This window comes from Myxine glutinosa, chromosome 5, assembly GCF_964187855.1.
Source record: "Myxine glutinosa chromosome 5, kmMyxGlut1.1, whole genome shotgun sequence".
Classification (NCBI taxonomy): Eukaryota; Metazoa; Chordata; class Myxini; order Myxiniformes; family Myxinidae; genus Myxine; species Myxine glutinosa.
Window position 1 is genome coordinate 57450083 of NC_136265.1, and position 18021 is coordinate 57468103.

The window sequence follows — 18021 nt, forward strand, 5'->3', positions numbered from 1 at the left end:
AGGTGTACAAGTTGGAAGAGGATGGTAGGAAGAAGATCATCTATAAATTGGAGATAGTAAGGATGAGGATGAGGACATGGATGAGGACAGTAAGGACATTAATTGGGGGTGGGTGGTGATTTTGAATGGTGCCGGGAGGTTAGTGACAGAGAAAGGAGGGGGTTGGTGGTGAATGTATGGGGAGGATAATTGAAGGAGCTGATGAACTGAGGAGGAAGCAATAGTGAGCTGGTGCTTCCTTGTTATGAAGAGGGGAAGTGGAGGTAGTGGAGATCACGGAGGAGGAAGCAAGGACAGCAATAAAGAGGATGTAGAGGGGGAAGCGAGTCAGGCATTGACGAGATGTGTGCAGAGATGACAGAAGCTGTGGGAAAAGTTGGAGTCAGTTGGACGAGGAGGCTGATGAATGAACGTATGAGAGGGTTCAACTGGAGGATTGGAGGGCAGGCTTAATTGTGCAGATATGGAAGAGAAAAGGTGATGTTCAAGATCTGGGGAAGTGCAGAGGCATTACACGCCTTAGTCATGTCATGAAAACTGTACTGGAGAGGATTCTGGATGGAAGGACAAGGAAGTGTGACAAGGATGGAAGGACAAGGATGATCCGCTTCCGGTCTTGCCGGTTTCGTTTATTCGCAGCTCTCCACACTCTCCATCGAAATCGAAGTTAAGTCATTGTTCCCATTTGTATTTTCGTTATAACTATTTATTTTATGGTGTTGTACATATAGTGTGTCCCGAGGAAGATTTTTGGTGCAAATCTTTCATACCTGTCTAGAAAATCGTGTTAATTCGTGTCGTGTCTTTTGAGGCCTTGTACAGTGTCCAACCTTGAGGCTTTGTTTTTCTCTCAGCGGTCCGTCATTTGTGCTCCAATAACTTTCGTTCTCTGTTTTCCCAGTCTTTTAACCCCATAGCCTACTTCGTTGCTTAAAATCTCAACCGAAAAAAAAACAAAAAAACAAAAAAACCATTTCCTTCACTGTTCTTATTTGTTGTTCTCATTCGTTTTTTCATTATTATTCGTTCGTTCGTTCTTCGACCACGTGTTTCTCCCCCATTTCCCCAGATAGTTTTCACTGTTAAACTTTAAAATGTTGACACTTTCCCCTCAAGTTCTGTATTCCGTCGTATATTATAACACCTTTTTCTTCTTCTTCTTTCAAAGGCTGCTTTCGACTTGCTCACCAAATCTATTCATCCCAAAAAAAATTCCATCTCTTCCAGTGCCTCTTTTCTACATTCCCTAAGCTCTCCTGCACTCCATCCTCCCTCCAGCATCCTTAAATGTATTTTTGACTCAAAGGTCACAAGAAACTCATTTTGCAATAAATGTTCGTTTCCCATTAATCGTACACTTTCTAAAATCCAATCTCACCCCTCCCCTCCAAATCTTCCCCATAACCCGTCCCCTCCAAATCTTCCCCATCACCCCTCCCCTCCAAATCTTCCCCATCACCCATCCCTTTCAAATCTTCCCCCTTGCCCCTCCCCTCCAAATCCTTCCCATCACCCATCCCTTTCAAATCTCCCCCCACACCCCTCCCCTCCAAGACTCCCCCTCGCCCCTCCCCTCCTAGAATCCCCCCTCACCCCTCCCCTCCAAATCTCCCCCATATCCCATCCCTTTCAAATCCCTCCCCGTGTCCCTTCCCTCCTAAACTCCCCCCTCGCCCCTCCCCTTCAAATCTCCCCACCCTCATTTCTTCTCAATTTCCCCCCTCTCACTCCCCTCCTCAAAGCGTCCTCCCCACTTCTTCCCCCTTCCAGCTCTCACCTCCATCTCCCCCAACCTTTTGCCTCGCTCTTCCCCCTCCTCAAATAACACTTCATTGTGCCTCACCCAATCACCATCAAACCTTTTGTCCGCCCCATCCTTCCCTTTCTCCGAGGTATTCTGAAATCTCTGACACACCTTCAACAGCTCTCCCTACCTCTTCCACCTCTTCCACATCTTACCATACCCCTCCTCCCCCCTGTGCTGTATCCGATGCTCCCCCTTCCTCTTCATTAATGGTATGGACCTCAAACATCCGGGGCCTTCGTTCAAACTTAAATGATCTCTCCATACAGGTTGCTTCTGACAAACCAGACGTGATCTGCTTAACAGAAACTTCCCTCCTTCATGACGTCTCTGATTCCTTAGTATCTCTTTATCAAATGGGAAGCTATCTTTATCTATCTTTATCTTAGCTATCTTTATCAAAAACTCTCTTCCTCACTCGCCCTGCACTGCACTCTCTCCACCTCACCCCAGGAATACCTCTGGCTACGGCTTCCCCTTCGCTCCCACCTCTTGTTCATATGTGTGTTGTACCGTCCACCAAACAGTGATGACTCCATCTACATCTCGCTGTCTGATAATATGGACCAACTTCTATCTACTCATCCCAACTCTCTCTTCCTCATATGTGGTGATTTCAATTGTCACCATGCCAGTTGGCTGGGTGTGGGTACCTCTCTCACCAGCCATGGCTCCTCAGCAAAGGACTTCTGCGACTCACTGGGACTGACACAATCTGTCAATTTCCCGACCCGGATCTCAGTCAACGGAGCATCTTCTATTCTGGACTTGGTTATGACTAACTTCGCTGAAAATGTCTGCTGCTCTTCTTCTGCTCCAATCAGCTCATCTGATCATGTGCTTGTTAAAGTGGACATCTCTCTGACCATTCTCAGGGAGCCTGCTCAGCATCGATGAGTCTTGCATTTCACTCAGGCCAACTGGCAGCCATCTTCAAGCAGCCATCAATCATCTGGACTGGTCTCCCATCCCTGCCACCTCTGACATCAACTCATCCTGGGAATTCTTCCAAAGTAAATTGCTCTCTCTCATGCACAGATTTAACCCATCTCGTCTTCAGTTGTCATACCCTTCCTCCCGTCCATGGGACACGGAATCTTGTGGTGAGGCTGTTGCCCAGAAACAACTTGCCTTCGTCTCCTGGAAAGTAAATCCAACGGAAGGAAATCTCATTTCCTTTCACAAAGCCCGAAACAAGTGTGTGTCCACCCTCAGGAGAGCCAGGAAACAATATCTCTCCATTCTCAAGACCGAACTCTCTTATCCGTCTCCCTCTTCCAAATCCTGGTGGCGTCTGGTCAAATCTGTTTCTGGTGTTTGTTCCCCCTCCATCCCCTCCCTTACCTCAAACGGCTACACAGCTGACTCCGCACGTGAAAAAGCTGAATGCCTCAACTCTGTGTTAGCCTCGAAATCTTGTGTCCCAAACCCATCCCTCTCTGTACCCACCATACCCAGTCGTACCCAGCTGCTCCTGGACTCCGTGTCCTTTCCTCCTGACAAGGTGGAAAAGTTTATGTCAACCCTCGACTCTGATTCTGCAACTGCACCTGACGGCATAAGCCCACGGGTCCTAAAATCCTGTTCTTCTGCTCTTTCACTCCCTCTCTCTGTTCTCTTCACCCTCTCTTTTGCTCAAGGTCAACTGCCATCTGCTTGGAAATCAGCCAACATCACCGCTTTGCACAAAAAAGGTGCAAAAACAGATCCTAGCAACTACAGACCAATCAGCCTTCTCCCAATTATCAGCAAAGTCATGGAATCCATCATTGCTTCGGATATGAAATCTTTCCTCTTCTCCAATGGCTTGATCTCTGATCATCAATTTGGTTTCAAACCAGGTCACTCTACTCTGGACATGCTGCTTCTGCTGTCTCAACAATGGATGGAGGTCCTCAATGCCAAACAGGAATTAGAGCTGTCTCCCTCGACATATCACATGCCTTCGATACGGTCTGGCACCCCGCTCTGCTCACCAAACTCTACTCCTTTGGTATCCATGGAAATCTCCATGCATGGCTGGCGGACTTCCTCTCCAGTTGTAGTCAACATGTGGCCCTGAATGGGTTTCTCTCATCTCCTCTTCCTGTTCAGGCTGGAGTTCCCCAAGGCAGTGTTCTGGACCCTGTGCTTTTTCTGGTCTTCATCAATGATCTCTCTGAATCTCTTGAAAATCCTCTCTATCTCTTTGCTGATGACTCCACTCTCTGCCGCTCAATTCCTCATCCCTCAGATCGGCAGTCTGCAGCCTCCTCACTCTCTGCAGACCTGGACAAAATCACAGATTGGGCAAACAAGTGGAACATGTCTTTCAATCCTAACAAATCTCACACTCTTACGATGTCTCTCCGAAAAGACCGACTGGACAACCCTCCCATCTACTTTCTGAATAATCCTCTCCAAGAAGTTCTGTCACTCAAGCTTTTGGGTCTCACTATCTGCCATGATCTTTCCTGGGAAAACCACATTTCCAAGCTGGCCTCCAAAGCCAGTCGCCGACTGGGCATCCTCCATCATGCGAAGTCCTTCCTTGGCACACCTGAGCTCCTCACCACATACAAGGCTTTCATCCGCAGCTCAATGGAGTACTGCTCTCCCCTCTGGGCTGGTGCTCCTGCCTCACACCTAGCTCGTCTTCACGCTGTTGAAACCAAAGCATTTAGAATCATTGGAATCTCCCGCGATGACGCTATCTCCGAGGGCCTTTCACTTACTCACCGCAGGCAGGTTGGTGGTCTTTCTGTCTTCTACCGACTCCTCTCCAGCCTTGCTCCCCCAGCTCTCTCTGGGCTCTGTCCCCCAAATATTCCTACAGGTCGCACAAGATCTGCCTGCAACCCTATTATGGTTAAACTGCCAAAATCAAGACTGTCTGCTCACCTTCACTCCTCTTTTCTCCCGCCTCTGGAACAAACTCCCACTCATCCCTCCAGGTCTTTAAAACGGCTGTTCACCACCATCTCTTATCTTCCCCAATCCAAAACCTTGATCTTTTCTACCCCCGATAATTTCACCCCAAATCCACTTTTTGAGGTGCCGACTTCTTTCCTGGAAGTTCTTGGTGTCCTTGCGTTTTATACCTATCCTGCCCCCCCCCCCCCCCCCCCCACAGGCCCTCTCCCTCCAACACATCTCCCGATGTCCCTGCTCTCAAATGTTGTGTTTGTGTGCTTCCTCCCCTTCCCTCCCCATCTTGTCGACTGCTCCCCTTTTTATATACTTTGTTTGGTTGTTTGTTTGATTTGTTTGTTTGATAAATGCTAGCTCTTTCACGAGCCTCGACTCTGTATACAAAAAAAAAAGAAAAAAAAAAGTGTGGAGTTGGAGATCGGTAAAGAGCAGCAGGGGTTGACAAAGGGAAGAGGGACAACGCATGGGATGTTCATGCTGACATAGCTGAGGAAAAAGAAGTTGGAGGTGCAAGGTTAATTGGCATTGGGATTTGTGGACCTGCAAATGGCCTATGACACTGTCCTGAGAACCATGGTGATGGCGACACTGAGATGGATAGGATTTCTGGAAGCAGAAGTTATGTTGGTGGAGTGAATGTGCAATGGAGATGCAATAAGATAAGACGGGTGATGCAGGAAGTACTGGGGGAGTGGAAAGGGGCATTTGGGAAGCATGGGCTGAAGGAATGCAAAGACTCAGGTGATGTGGGTCAGGCAGCAGAATAAATAAATCAGTATCAGGTGAGAGGTGAAGGAGATCAGACAGGGAAATTGGTTTGAGTATCTGGGGGCAACATAGACCGGTGATGGTAGGTTGGAGGCAGTTTCGGAAAGTTGGATGGAAAGTTGGAGGCAGGATTTCTGGTGGGTGCGAATGCGTGGAGAAGGGTGGAGGGATTAATGGCAGCCCTAAAGATATCATGAAAATTGATTGCAGAAGTGAAGAGGGTGGACAGAAGGTGGATGGATGAACTGAGGAAAGAGATTGGTGTGCAATTGAGCTTGACGGAGAGACTGATGAAAAGCCGGCTGAAGTGCGCTGGACACTTGATGTGTACGGAGGAAGAGAGAATGGCAAAGAGAGCGGGTATGTTAAGGGAGTAATACCCCCATTCCACTTATGCTGATCGACCCCGATCTGCACAACGGGAACGATCCTATTTGGAACGGGATCAAGCGGCATGATCGTAAACGGAACGTCTTCGATCTTTGTTGATCGGGACAAAAAAATAGATCGGGGCCATTTTTTAAACATGTTTAAAATTTCCATCCCGATTTGAAATAGCGGGACTGATCGTGATTACAGCGTGAATGCAACGTAGTCCATCGGAATGATCGTAGTTAGAACGGCTTGATCGTAGTTAGAACGGCTTGATCGTGATTACAGCGTCGTTGCAGCGGGAGGATTATCTTGTGCCGTTTCGACGACGATCGTTACCTATCCGTCCCGCTCCAATGCCGATCAAAGCCGCTGTATATAAATCGGTCCGGATTGCATCAGCCTCACCCGATCAAGTATTTCGACACGACAATTTTTGTCAACGTTGTTAAGTGGAATTGATAACTGCATGAGCCAAATTGCATTGCCCAATAACCCCATGGTCTAAAATTAAAAGCGGTACAAGTTAAACAAATATTATTAATGATCAATTTTACCGCTTTTAATTTTATGACCTTTTAATTAAGTGAATGCAAACTTTGATCCCCTCTACCCAGCAAAAACTTGTCAAATTTTTAGCTTTTATTTTGAAGACCTTTCATTTTGCAATGCATTTTCATCCCCTCAACCCAGCAATAATAACTTCTCCCTTTCCAACCAACACAAGGCAAACATTGAATATCAAGTTTCATAATGTTTATTGTCACATGAATATCAATAGAAATCATTATCAATGCAATACATAACAATACAACAATGTCCTCCAAAATGTCTTTCAACTCCTTCCCATAGTGTCTCTAATGATGTCTCACCATCCTCTCCTGCCATGGAACTGCACCAGCAGGGCTGTTAAAATAGAGTCTCAGTACCTCCATCTGACGCTTGGCCTCTACACTGTCCCTGTTACCTCGAACTGCCTGCTCCACCTCTAACATGTTGGCTTGATCTCTCCATTCACCAGGGATGATGTTGTGTCGATAATCCTCCTGGTCCACCTCGGCATGCTGAATACTTGGGGACCGGATGCGGAGCATGTTGTGCAGACAGATAGCAGTTTCGACCAGGTCACGCACCACCTCAGGATACTGTTGTAGTGTCTTGAGCAAGCATTGCCAACGGTTTGCCAAGATGCCAAAGGCGTTCTCCACCACTCGTCGACCCCTTGAGATGCGGTAGTTGTAGACGAGTTGTTCAGGAGAGAGTCCACGTCTGGCATAGGGTTTCGTCAAGTAGGTGCGGAGAGCAAAGGCATCATCTCCAAGGATGAAGAATGGCATCTCTTCATCATCGTTCCGCATGGCCAGGGGGTCGGGGAATCCAATGGTTTCATTCTCTGTGCACTCTTTGAGCTCCGAAGCATTGAAAATCTGAGCATCTGACATGTGTCCCATTCCACCAACATCCACCCACAATAACTTATAGTCGGCGTCCACCAGTGCCATCAACACGATCGAGAAGAAGGCCTTGTAGTTGTGGTAGAGGCTGCCTGAGTTGGGTGCGCATCTGAGGGCGACGTGTTTGCCATCAAGAGCTCCGAGCACATGAGGGATGTTCCATTTACTTTCGAAATCATCAGCGACTTCTGTCCATTCTTCTGGGGTGGTAGGGCACTTCACCATTTCTTCTTTGAACTCTGCAACGATGGCTTGACACACCTTCGGAATGAACTTGACGATGGTGTTTCTGCTGACCCTGAAGTCGTAGGAGAGAGTTGGGTAGAGGTCTCCTGTAGCCAGATGCCTCAGGGTGATGGCGAGCTTCATTCCAGGTTGTAGGGCCTTTCTCAGCCTGGTATCTTCTTTCTCAATCCTCGGGGTGATTCTGTGGAGGATTTCATCAAAGAGAGCAGGTGGCATCCTCACAAAGTTCTGGAAAGAGTTGATGTCCTCCAGCCTCAGTTCATTCATCAAGCGGTCGTAGTGCCCAAACTGCAATCTTCTTTCTTCTGTCAACCATGGCCGGACCCAGAACTGAGGGGCTTTTTTTTTTCTTTTCTTTTTTTTCTTTTTTTTTGTATACAAGATCGAGGCTCGTGAAAGAGCTAACATTAATCACACAGAAAGACAAACCGACACATAAAACATATAACATGGGGAGCGGTAGACAAGATGGGGCGAGAGGGGGAGGAACACAAACACAACATCTGAGAGCAGGGACATCGAGAGATCTGTGGGAGGGAGAGGGCTTTGGGGGAGGAGGCATGGAAAGGGGGGGGGGGGGGTGGGAGAGGTATAAAACATATGGACACTGCCAGGACTTCCAGGAAAGAAGTTGGAATTTCAAACAAGGTGGATCTGGGGTGAATTCATGGGGGTAGAAAAGATCAAGGTTTTGGATGGGGAAAGATAAGAGATTATGGTGAACAGCTGTTTTAAAGACCTGGAGGGAGGAGTGGGATTGAAGGGAGTGTGGGAGTTTGTTCCAGAGGCGGGAGAAAAGAGGAATGAAAGAGTGAAGGTGAGCAGCGAGCCGAGATTTCGGCAGTTTAACCATCAGAGGGTTGCTGGCAGATCTTGTGCGACCTGAAGGAATATTTGGGGGACAAAGCACAGAGAGAGCTGGGGGAGCAAGGCCGGAGAGGAGTCGGTAGAAGACAGAAAGACCACCTACCTGCCTGCGGTGAGTGAGTGAAAGGCCCTCGGAGATAGCTTCATCACAGGAGATTCCAATGATTCTGAAAGCTTTGGTTTCTCTTCTTCTTCTTCTCATTCTTCTTCTCACTTGAGCAGCTCTTCTTTCATTAATTGCATATTGTTGGAGAAGTAGAGCGAGCTGCAGACGGCCATTTCTCTGATGTTGATCCATGGCTGTCTTCGACGATACTGATGAGCGGCAAGCAAATCGGGCCATATTTATACGGATCGGGACCTGAAATCTGCTTTTTAGTCGGCTTAAAGACGGGAATAGAGCGTAGTTAGATCGGTTTGGTCGGGAATGACGTAGTTGAAACGGCAATAGATCGGCAGCATCGGCGTTGGATCAGTTTTAGATCGGCGGCGATCGGGAATGCATCGTGTCAGAGCGGCGGCAATCGCGAATGCAGAGTGGTTACAGCGTACGCGAGCGGTAACACAGCGGCTCTAAACGGCTTCGATCGGGTCTTCAGGGACCCGATCTACCCACGATGAGCATGGTTACAGCATAGTGATCGTAATCGGAGCGTACTTAGGACGTAGATACAGCGTAGATGACCAGTTTTTTCCCAAAGTGTCCCGATCGCTCCCGACCTGGAGATCGGGGCTAATCGGGGCCAATCGGCATAAGTGGAAAGGGGGCATTAAAGTAGGAGGAAAGAAGAGATTGGCTGTTTGAGATGGGAGGATTGTGTCAGCAGGGATATCAATGAGGTGGGGTGGTTGCAGAGTGGAGAGAGATGGTTGAGGGCAGGAGGCAGAGGTGGAGTATTGTGGTCGAGGCAGATTGGTTGGACCTCATCCCTTATAATGGGAAGAGAAGGGTGAGGAAAAGAAGAAGAGGAATATAATTGGTTTTGGGTCGTTTAATGTCACAAATCTTTCGGATCGTCATTTACAAATACATATCTTTCACATATTTTTCATTCATATCACATATATTTCAGTGTTCATTTTCAGCTGTGAAGCCATTTCAATATCAGCCGATGTCCTTCCTTCCATCCGTCCATTAAAAATAAAGTAGACAAAACTTTCTAACACACTGTTTAATTCTAAATGGTTCTGAAGGGCTGTTGAAACCAAAGCTTTCAGAATCTTTGGAATCTCCCACGATGAAGCTAACTCCGAGGGCCTTTCACTCACGCACCACAGGCAGGTTAGGTTGGTGGTCTTTCTGTCTTCTACCGACTCCTCTCCGGCTTTGCTGCCCCAACTCTCTCTGTGCTCTGTCCCCCAAATATTCCCACAGGTCGCACAAGATCTGCCAGCAACCCTCTTCTGGTTAAACTGCCAAAATCAAGACTCTCTGCTCACCTTCACTCTTTCATTCCTCTTTTCTCCCGCCTGTGGAACAAGCTCCCTCACTCTCTTCAATCCCACCCCTCCCACCAGGTCTTTAAAACAGCTGTTCACCACCATCTCTTATCTTCCCCCATCCAAAACCTTGATCTTTTCTACCCCAGCAAATTCACCCGAGATCCACTTTTTTGAAATACCAACTTCTTTCCTGGAAGTCCTTGCAGTGTCCAAGTGTTTTATACTTCTCTCCTCCCCCCCCCCCCCCCTTTTACACGCCTCCTCCCCCCAAGTCCTCACCCTCCCACAGATCTCCCGATATCCCTGCTCTCAAATGTTGTATTTGTGTGCTTACCCCTCTCTCCCCATCATGTCTACCACTCCCCTTATTATGTTTTATGTGTCTCTTTGATTTTTTTGTGTGATTAATGTTAGCTCTTTCACGAGCCTCGATCCCGTATCCAAAAAAGAAAAGAAAAAAAAGTGGAAAAAAAAAAACTTACTCGTGTTTTTCTCCGTTTGTTGTTTTTCTATTCCAGGGAGTCATGGTCTTTCACCTCATCCCTCTATTTTGATCTTATTCCAGTTGTTGCGGCTCATTTTAAATATTTTGTCACCTTCCTCTTCTTCCTCTGCTGTTTGCCTAATCTTTCTCCTCGTTATCATTTGCTGTTCTTACTCTTGGTCTCCTGTGTGAATGTTTCTGATGTTGAAGCAAGTATGATGAAGTCGTAAAAGCCTTGCTGCATAAAGAACACTGATGTGGCTTTTCTCCTGTGTGAATCGTTTGATGTTGACGCAAATGTGATGGAGTAATAAAAGCCTTGCTGCATAAAGAACACTGATGTGGCTTTTCTCCTGTGTGAATCGTTTGATGTTGACGCAAACGTGATGGAGTTATAAAAGCCTTGCTGCATAAAGAACACTGATGGGGCTTTTCTCCTGTGTGAATCGTTTGATGTTGACGCAAATGTGATGGAGTAATAAAAGCCTTGCTGCATAAAGAACACTGATAGGGCTTTTCTCCTGTGTGAATCGTTTGATGTAGACGCAAGTATGATGAAGTAGCAAAAGCCTTGCTGCATAAAGAACACTGATGGGGCTTTTCTCCTGTATGAATCGTTTGATGTCGACGCAAAAGTGATTGAGAAATAAAAGCCTTGCTGCATAAAGAACACTGATAGGGCTTTTCTCCTGTGTGAATCGTTTGATGTTGACGCAAGTATGATGAAGTCGTAAAAGCCTTGCTGCATAAAGAACACTGATGGGGCTTTTCTCCTGTGTGAATCGTTTGATGTAGACGCAAGTATGATGACGTCGTAAAAGCCTTGCTGCATAAAGAACACTGATGGGGCTTTTCTCCTGTGTGAATCGTTTGATGTTGACGCAAATGTGATGGAGTCATAAAAGCCTTGCTGCATAAAGAACACTGATAGGGCTTTTCTCCTGTGTGAATCATTTGATGTAGACGCCAGTATGATGAAGTAGCAAAAGCCTTGCTGCATAAAGAACACTGATGGGGCTTTTCTCCTGTGTGAATCGTTTGATGTCGACGCAAAAGTGATGAAGTAGTAAAAGCCTTGCTGCATAAAGAACACTGATGGGGCTTTTCTCCTGTGTGAATCATTTGATGTAGACGCAAGTATGATGAAGTAGTAAAAGCCTTGCTGCATAAAGAACACTGATGGGGCTTTTCTCCTGTGTGAATCATTTGATGTTGACGCAAGTATGATGAAGTAGTGAAAGCCTTGCTGCATAAAGGACACTGAGAGGGCTTTTCTCCTGTGTGAATCGTTTGATGGCGACGCACGTATGATGAAGTAGTAAAAGCCTTGCTGCATAAAGAACACTGATAGGGCTTTTCTCCTGTGTGAACCGTTTGATGTCGACGCAAAAGTGATGGAGTAATAAAAGCCTTGCTGCATAAAGAACACAGATAGGGCTTTTCTCCTGTGTGAACCGTTTGATGGAGACGCAAGTGTGATGAAGTCGTAAAAGCCTTGCTGCATAAAGAACACTGATAGGGCTTTTCTCCTGTGTGAACCGTTTGATGGAGACGCAAGCATGATGGAGTAATAAAAGCCTTGCTGCATAAAGAACACTGATAGGGCTTTTCTCCTGTGTGAACCGTTTGATGGAGACGCAAGTGTGACGAAGTAGTAAAAGCCTTGATGCACAAAGAACACTGATGGGGCTTTTCTCCTGTGTGAATCGTTTGATGTCGACGCAAAAGTGATGGAGAAATAAAAGCCTTGCTGCATAAAGAACACTGATAGGGCTTTTCACCTGTGTGAATCGTTTGATGTAGTCGCAAGCGTGATGAAGTAGCAAAAGCCTTGATGCACAAAGAACACTGATAGGGCTTTTCTCCTGTGTGAACCGTTTGATGTAGACGCAAGTATGATGAAGTAGTAAAAGCCTTGCTACATAAAGAACACTGATAGGGCTTTTCTCCTGTGTGAACCGTTTGATGTAGACGCAAGTATGATGAAGTAGTAAAAGCCTTGCTGCATAAAGAACACTGATGGGGCTTTTCTCCTGTGTGAATCTTTTCATGTTGACGGACATATGACGAATCAGCAAATGACTTGCTGCAAGACGAACACTTGTACGGCTTCTCTCCTGTGTGACGTTTTTTATGTTGACGCAAATATGACGAATCAGCAAATGCCTTGCTGCAAAACGAACACTTGTATGGCTTCTTGCCCGTGTGGATTGCTTGATGTCGTTTTAAAGACGACAATGTTATAAATGATTTGTCACACAAGGAACACTTGTGTTGTCTCTCATTTCCTCGGATATTCTTGAGGGGCTCTGTACAACGCTTACATCTGCGTGTGAGAGACACGCTGCCAGGTTCGTCAGTTTCTGGACAAACACTCCGAGTCGGGGGCCGATTGAAAACTTCCATGTCAAACCACTGGGAACAGTTTGTACAAGAAACCAGTTTCGTTTGTTTCCCTGCAAAGACAAGTCACAAAAATCATCATTAAATCGCACCAACTTTACAAAATTGACATATATTTCACTCAAATTATATTGAAGATTGGCCCCAAATATGCTCAATAAGATTGAACAGGAAAGATTCAAAAATAGAGGAATTGCGCATCTCCCCAAATGAGTCAGACATTTACTGATCACACACAAACGATCTTTTCAGAGGTTGCTCCGATCATTCTGGACAGTGTGTCGCAATCAGAGGCTTGCTCCCCACCATGTGTTAATGGTTGTGGCATCAGTTTCCCCTTGCTTCCTATGGTGGTTAACATACTTTGATGAACATTCTGTTGAATCCATCCATTGTTCTCCGTGTCCCCCAACACAGAATGACTTTCATAACTTTTCTATCTGCAATATCTGGAAAAGAGACGAAGGACAAAGGGGTACCAGCCCTCTCGGAGAAACAATACTCTGCTTTTCTCTGAAAAGTGTTCATTGGCAATATGAAGACGAATCAAGGCATGGCGAGGCCTGTTGGCGAATGCCCAGTGCATATGCTCCTGTTTGCCATCTCTCGTGGGCATGTCATTCGGGATGGTGAGACTCTTTAAAATGTTAATTTACGAAATAAATACGCAAGTTGGCTTGTTTATCCATTCAGAGAGGTGCTGTGAGTAGAGAGGCAATACTTTTCCAGGTGTCAACACCTTGCTTTTTGCTATATTTTAACTTTGCTTGAGGTGGGAATTGTGGGGATTTACGAATGCGTGGCAGTGACGAAGCTCTAGCATCTAGCCTCTCTCCTTATTTGGTTTGGTTCAAGAGGAACATGCATTGTGAATGATGATGTATTTGACCCGAATAGTTTTACAGATTAATTCCTCCTCTGAAACACACGTTTACCCTGAACATCTCAAACAAATATAGTGATGCTTCAATATGCAGAGAGGAATCCGTTATTAATGAGCTGGGTCATTTTAACATGGCCAAAAGTCACCATGTGGCCTTAAAAGACAAGTGCAACAGCATCTCTCACAACCTCCTGTGCAATGCAGACACACACACACACACATGACTTTCTGTAACTGGAACAAGCAGAATGTTGTTGTGGTTCAGACCTTTCTCTTGAGATCGTGAGTCATCCTCAAACTCAGATTCCACCTTCACTTTCACAATCAATTCTGAAAAGAAAAACATCACATTAAAACTGAACTTTAGATTTTTCAAGTTTCTAAGGCTTATGGAGCATCTACTACAAACTTGCAAACATACACATCAGACTTTTTAAATCCGATCAAAACCGGAGAAACAGGTCCGCTCCCTGGGAGAGGGCGAGGTTGGGGTTCTCCAATCTTATATTCTTTCATTTCCCAATGATGGAGCTCATTATGCTCTTGGGAACTTTAAACACGAGAAATTGTTTTATACATCCAGGTAATGGGTTCCAAATTTCATCAACGGCTTGTTTCCGTATTCTTGAGTCTTATTTTGAAAACCGTCGAAATCACGTTGGTGTCTGTTCATCCGTCCACCCGTCCGTCCACCCAAAATATGTTGGCACTCAGATCTCAAGGGCTCCACATTAAAACTAGTTCAAACTTGGAATATACATTGGCCAATAGGTCTCGTTAATGGTGTTCGAAACAAATTCCACCTGAGTGTTATAGTTTTTGCTTCATTAAATATTTTTAAATACAAGCGTGACTCGGCGCGCTCCACGTGCCTCACCACGTGTCGTTTCAGAGGGATGGGAATCTTTCACCATTTCGGTGTCTTTTGGGTCTTCATGGTGTTTTGGGGCTTTGGGGTGTTTTGAGTCTTCGGGGTCTTCAGGGTCTTCAAGGGTCTTTGTGGTCTTCATGGTGTTTTGGGTCTTTGGGATGTTTTGGGTCTTCGGGGTGTTTTGGGTCTTCGGGGTGTTTTGCGTCTTCGGCATATTTTGGGTATTTTGGGTCTTTGGTGTCTTTTGTGTATTCGGGGCCATTTGGGTCTTCAGGGTCTTTTTGAGCCCCAGGGCTTTCAAGGGTATTTTTGGTCTTTGGGGTGTTTTGGGTCTTCGGGGTATTTGGGGTCTTTGAGGGCATTATGGGTATTTCAGGGTATTTTGGGACTTCAGGGGTCTTGGTGGTATTAAAGGTCTTGGGGGAATTAAAGGGGAGTCAAAGGTCTGAGGGTCTCAGTAGTCTAAACGTAATTAAGAGGGTTAAAAGGGTGTTAATAATTTATTTTGAAGAAGAAGACCTTTTGGTCCATACATAACCATATACGTTTGCTCTGTTATAATAAGACTAGTGGGGTCACCCGTGGGAATCCCACGGGCATGGATGTGTGTGATATTTGGACATCTTGAGTTTGATGCTGCACATTCCGTTTTACAAAATGATTCCTGGCAATTTATCAGATCCACAAATGATGTAATCTACACAATGTATTTACTTCTGATAACATGTGAATGCATGTGCGTGCAAATGGGAAATACAGTTTGAAATGTGTGATTACATCTCATGTAAAATGTGACCAAGAGCTAAAATCCTTTCCCTCCCCGCCCCCATCATGCACACTGCACCAGGGAGTGGATCACCCACAGGGGAGTGGGTCACACACACGGGGAGGGGGGGGGGGGGGGTGTCACACAAACACACACACACACCTCTTTTTTTCATTTCTGTTACTCACATTTCTGTGTCTCTCTTCGACACGCGCACACACACACACACACACACACACACACGCGGGAGTGGGTCACACACACACACACGCGGGAGTGGGTCACACACACACATGGGGTAGTGGGTCACACACACACACACACACACACACACATGGGAGTAGGTCACACATACACACACACACATATACACATCCACACATATACACATATGCACATACACACACATATATACACATGCATATATACACACACACATGTACACACACACACACACACACACACACACACACACACACACACACACAATCTCGGCAATTTGCCGTCTGTGGCGATACGTGAACGAAGCTTCGCCCCTCTTCCAACATTGTTGACTACGTATAAGTTAAACATTTCATCGTGACGATGGAAACGTCCGACGCGATTTCTTCATAAATCTCGGCAATTTCCTGTCTTTGTACTTGGGCGGTGTAAGATATATCGTGCCGCGAAAAGCCGCAATTATTTAATATATCTCGGCAATTTGCCGTCTGTGATGATACGTGAACGAAGCTTCACCCCTTTCCCCACATTATTGTGACGACGTATAAATTAAATATTTCATCGTGACGACTGTCATCAAATGGAAAAGTCCGCCACAAATTTTGAAAATATCTCGCCATTTTCCCGTGGGTTATTTTAGGCGGTGTATGACAGCCCGTGCCGTGATTTTTTTTTCATATATCTCGGCAATTCCCCAGGTGTGCGTGAATGTTATCAATTATTGCTGACACCGAATCTAAAACCATCGATAAAAATGAAATCAGATGGTGAGTTATAGGGAGATAAAGGTGTGAGAGAGTGTCAATGGCCTTTATGTTATAGGCCTTTGAAAATGCATTTCGTTCTGTAAACGGAAACTTTCATCGGATTTTATTCCGGTTTTTTTCAACCGAGTCCAAAACCATGTTAGCGACTGTGAAAAATGAAATGAGATATCCAATTAGAGTTGAAATAAAACTGTGAGAGAGAGCAAGACACCATGGGCCGAACAAAACAGGCTTCAAAGCTATGCGAGTAAATAAAATGGTGGATATTTGTTTTTGAAGCCTCTTCCAGAATGGGTGGAGCTACTCTCTCAAAGAAGGAAGCCACACCCCCGGACAGATGTTCAACAGACAGAATCACCTCCGGAGAATATAATAAAGATATATAGAAAAATTAATGTAATGAAATATACAGTATATACACACTTTATACCCCTTTAATATTGTTATGTCGGAGGGTAAAGGAATATCTAGGGCCAGGTAGATCTGTATAGGTAACATGCTTCGACTGTCATGACAGGGAATATACCCTGTAATAGGTTCTATGTGTAGTCCGGTTTGTCGGGATGAGCTGTATTGATGTCCCCGCTACGAGGGAGCAAGGCGTGCCAAATGGTACAGGGATTATGGATAAGATTCCTTTGTTCGTCGTCCCCTCTGTCGTCAAACCTGTGTCCCTTATGGCAACGCACTCATTTGAACACTTAGATAGGTCCTCAGTGCACTCGTTAAATAATTCCCCTCCCTTACCACAAAGTCTTTGGAAAATGGGCAGGAGGCCAGGCCGGGGCACCGCCAATGGGGCCGCAACCAGCCACACCACCAGCTGGCCTAGCAACCAGCCACGTCGCAGGATAGCCACGCCCAGGGAGCGGGGGTTTGGTTGGAGCAGGAGGCACTCGACAAATGGGAGAAAGCCAGCAGGTGCGAACGTTCTAGAGGTCGAGAGACGAGGCTCCGGTTGGAGAAAGAAAGGCCGGACGTCACAGGGCGAGCAGTAAAACTGCCAGCTCGCCGGGATTGCGCTCTCTTCTCTGCTGGCCTGGTCTGATTCGTGTCCTTCCTTCCTCCCGCGCTCTTGCCGTTCCTGTCTTTTTGTGTCTCATGTTGGAGATCCACCTCGTGTGGAGATCGCTAGCCCTGTGTTGGTGCTTGGAGCGGTGCTCGGTCCTTCTTGGTGCTTTTGGTGCTGGGAGCAAACTCACCTCGTGGGCGGTTGACGAGGAGCCTGGAGTGGGGCGTTGGCTCGGGCCTGGCAGAGCGCGTGGGCGAAGCGGACGGAGGGTTTCCTCGTGCCGGAGCTTGGAGCCACGTTGGATGGTGGACAAGACTGCACACAGTTAAGACGCACCACATTTCACACGTCCACGGAGGACAGTTATTTTTGCAATTCATTCCCCTGTCTCGTATTTGGAAGTCGGTGTGCGGGATCCCGATTTAGGACATTTTATGACTGGCGCGTATTTCCCTGTCCCAAGATTCCTTGTAAATAAATCCTTGCATTATTTTCCCTTTCCATTCAACATGTTGTGATCGTTGAGTTAATTCCCCTGCTGGATCGAAGCTGTGGTTGGATCGCTATAGGTAAGTGCTTCCGCCTCTTCCTCTTCACTTCTTCCTCCCGCAGTTTATGGCCGAATCCATATTTGGTCCTCGCCTCAATTAAAGCCGGTTGGTCATTCGCGAGCCCTGGTATTAACCGGAGGGTATTCGCACGACAATTGGTAGTCAGGAGTGGGATAGAACCCTGTTATAAATTTGGTG

General features: G+C 46.2%; 1 protein-coding gene across 1 annotated transcript in view; it reads right to left on the reverse strand.

The window, feature by feature from the left end:
* Positions 1–10486: 10486 nt before the first annotated feature.
* LOC137411782 (uncharacterized) overlaps positions 10487–18021 on the reverse strand; it is a 90201-nt gene continuing 82666 nt past the window's right edge. The window contains 2 exon segments of the mRNA XM_078777301.1: positions 10487–12804; positions 13902–13964. Of these exon segments, the coding sequence (XP_078633427.1) occupies positions 10487–12804; positions 13902–13964 (2381 nt within the window).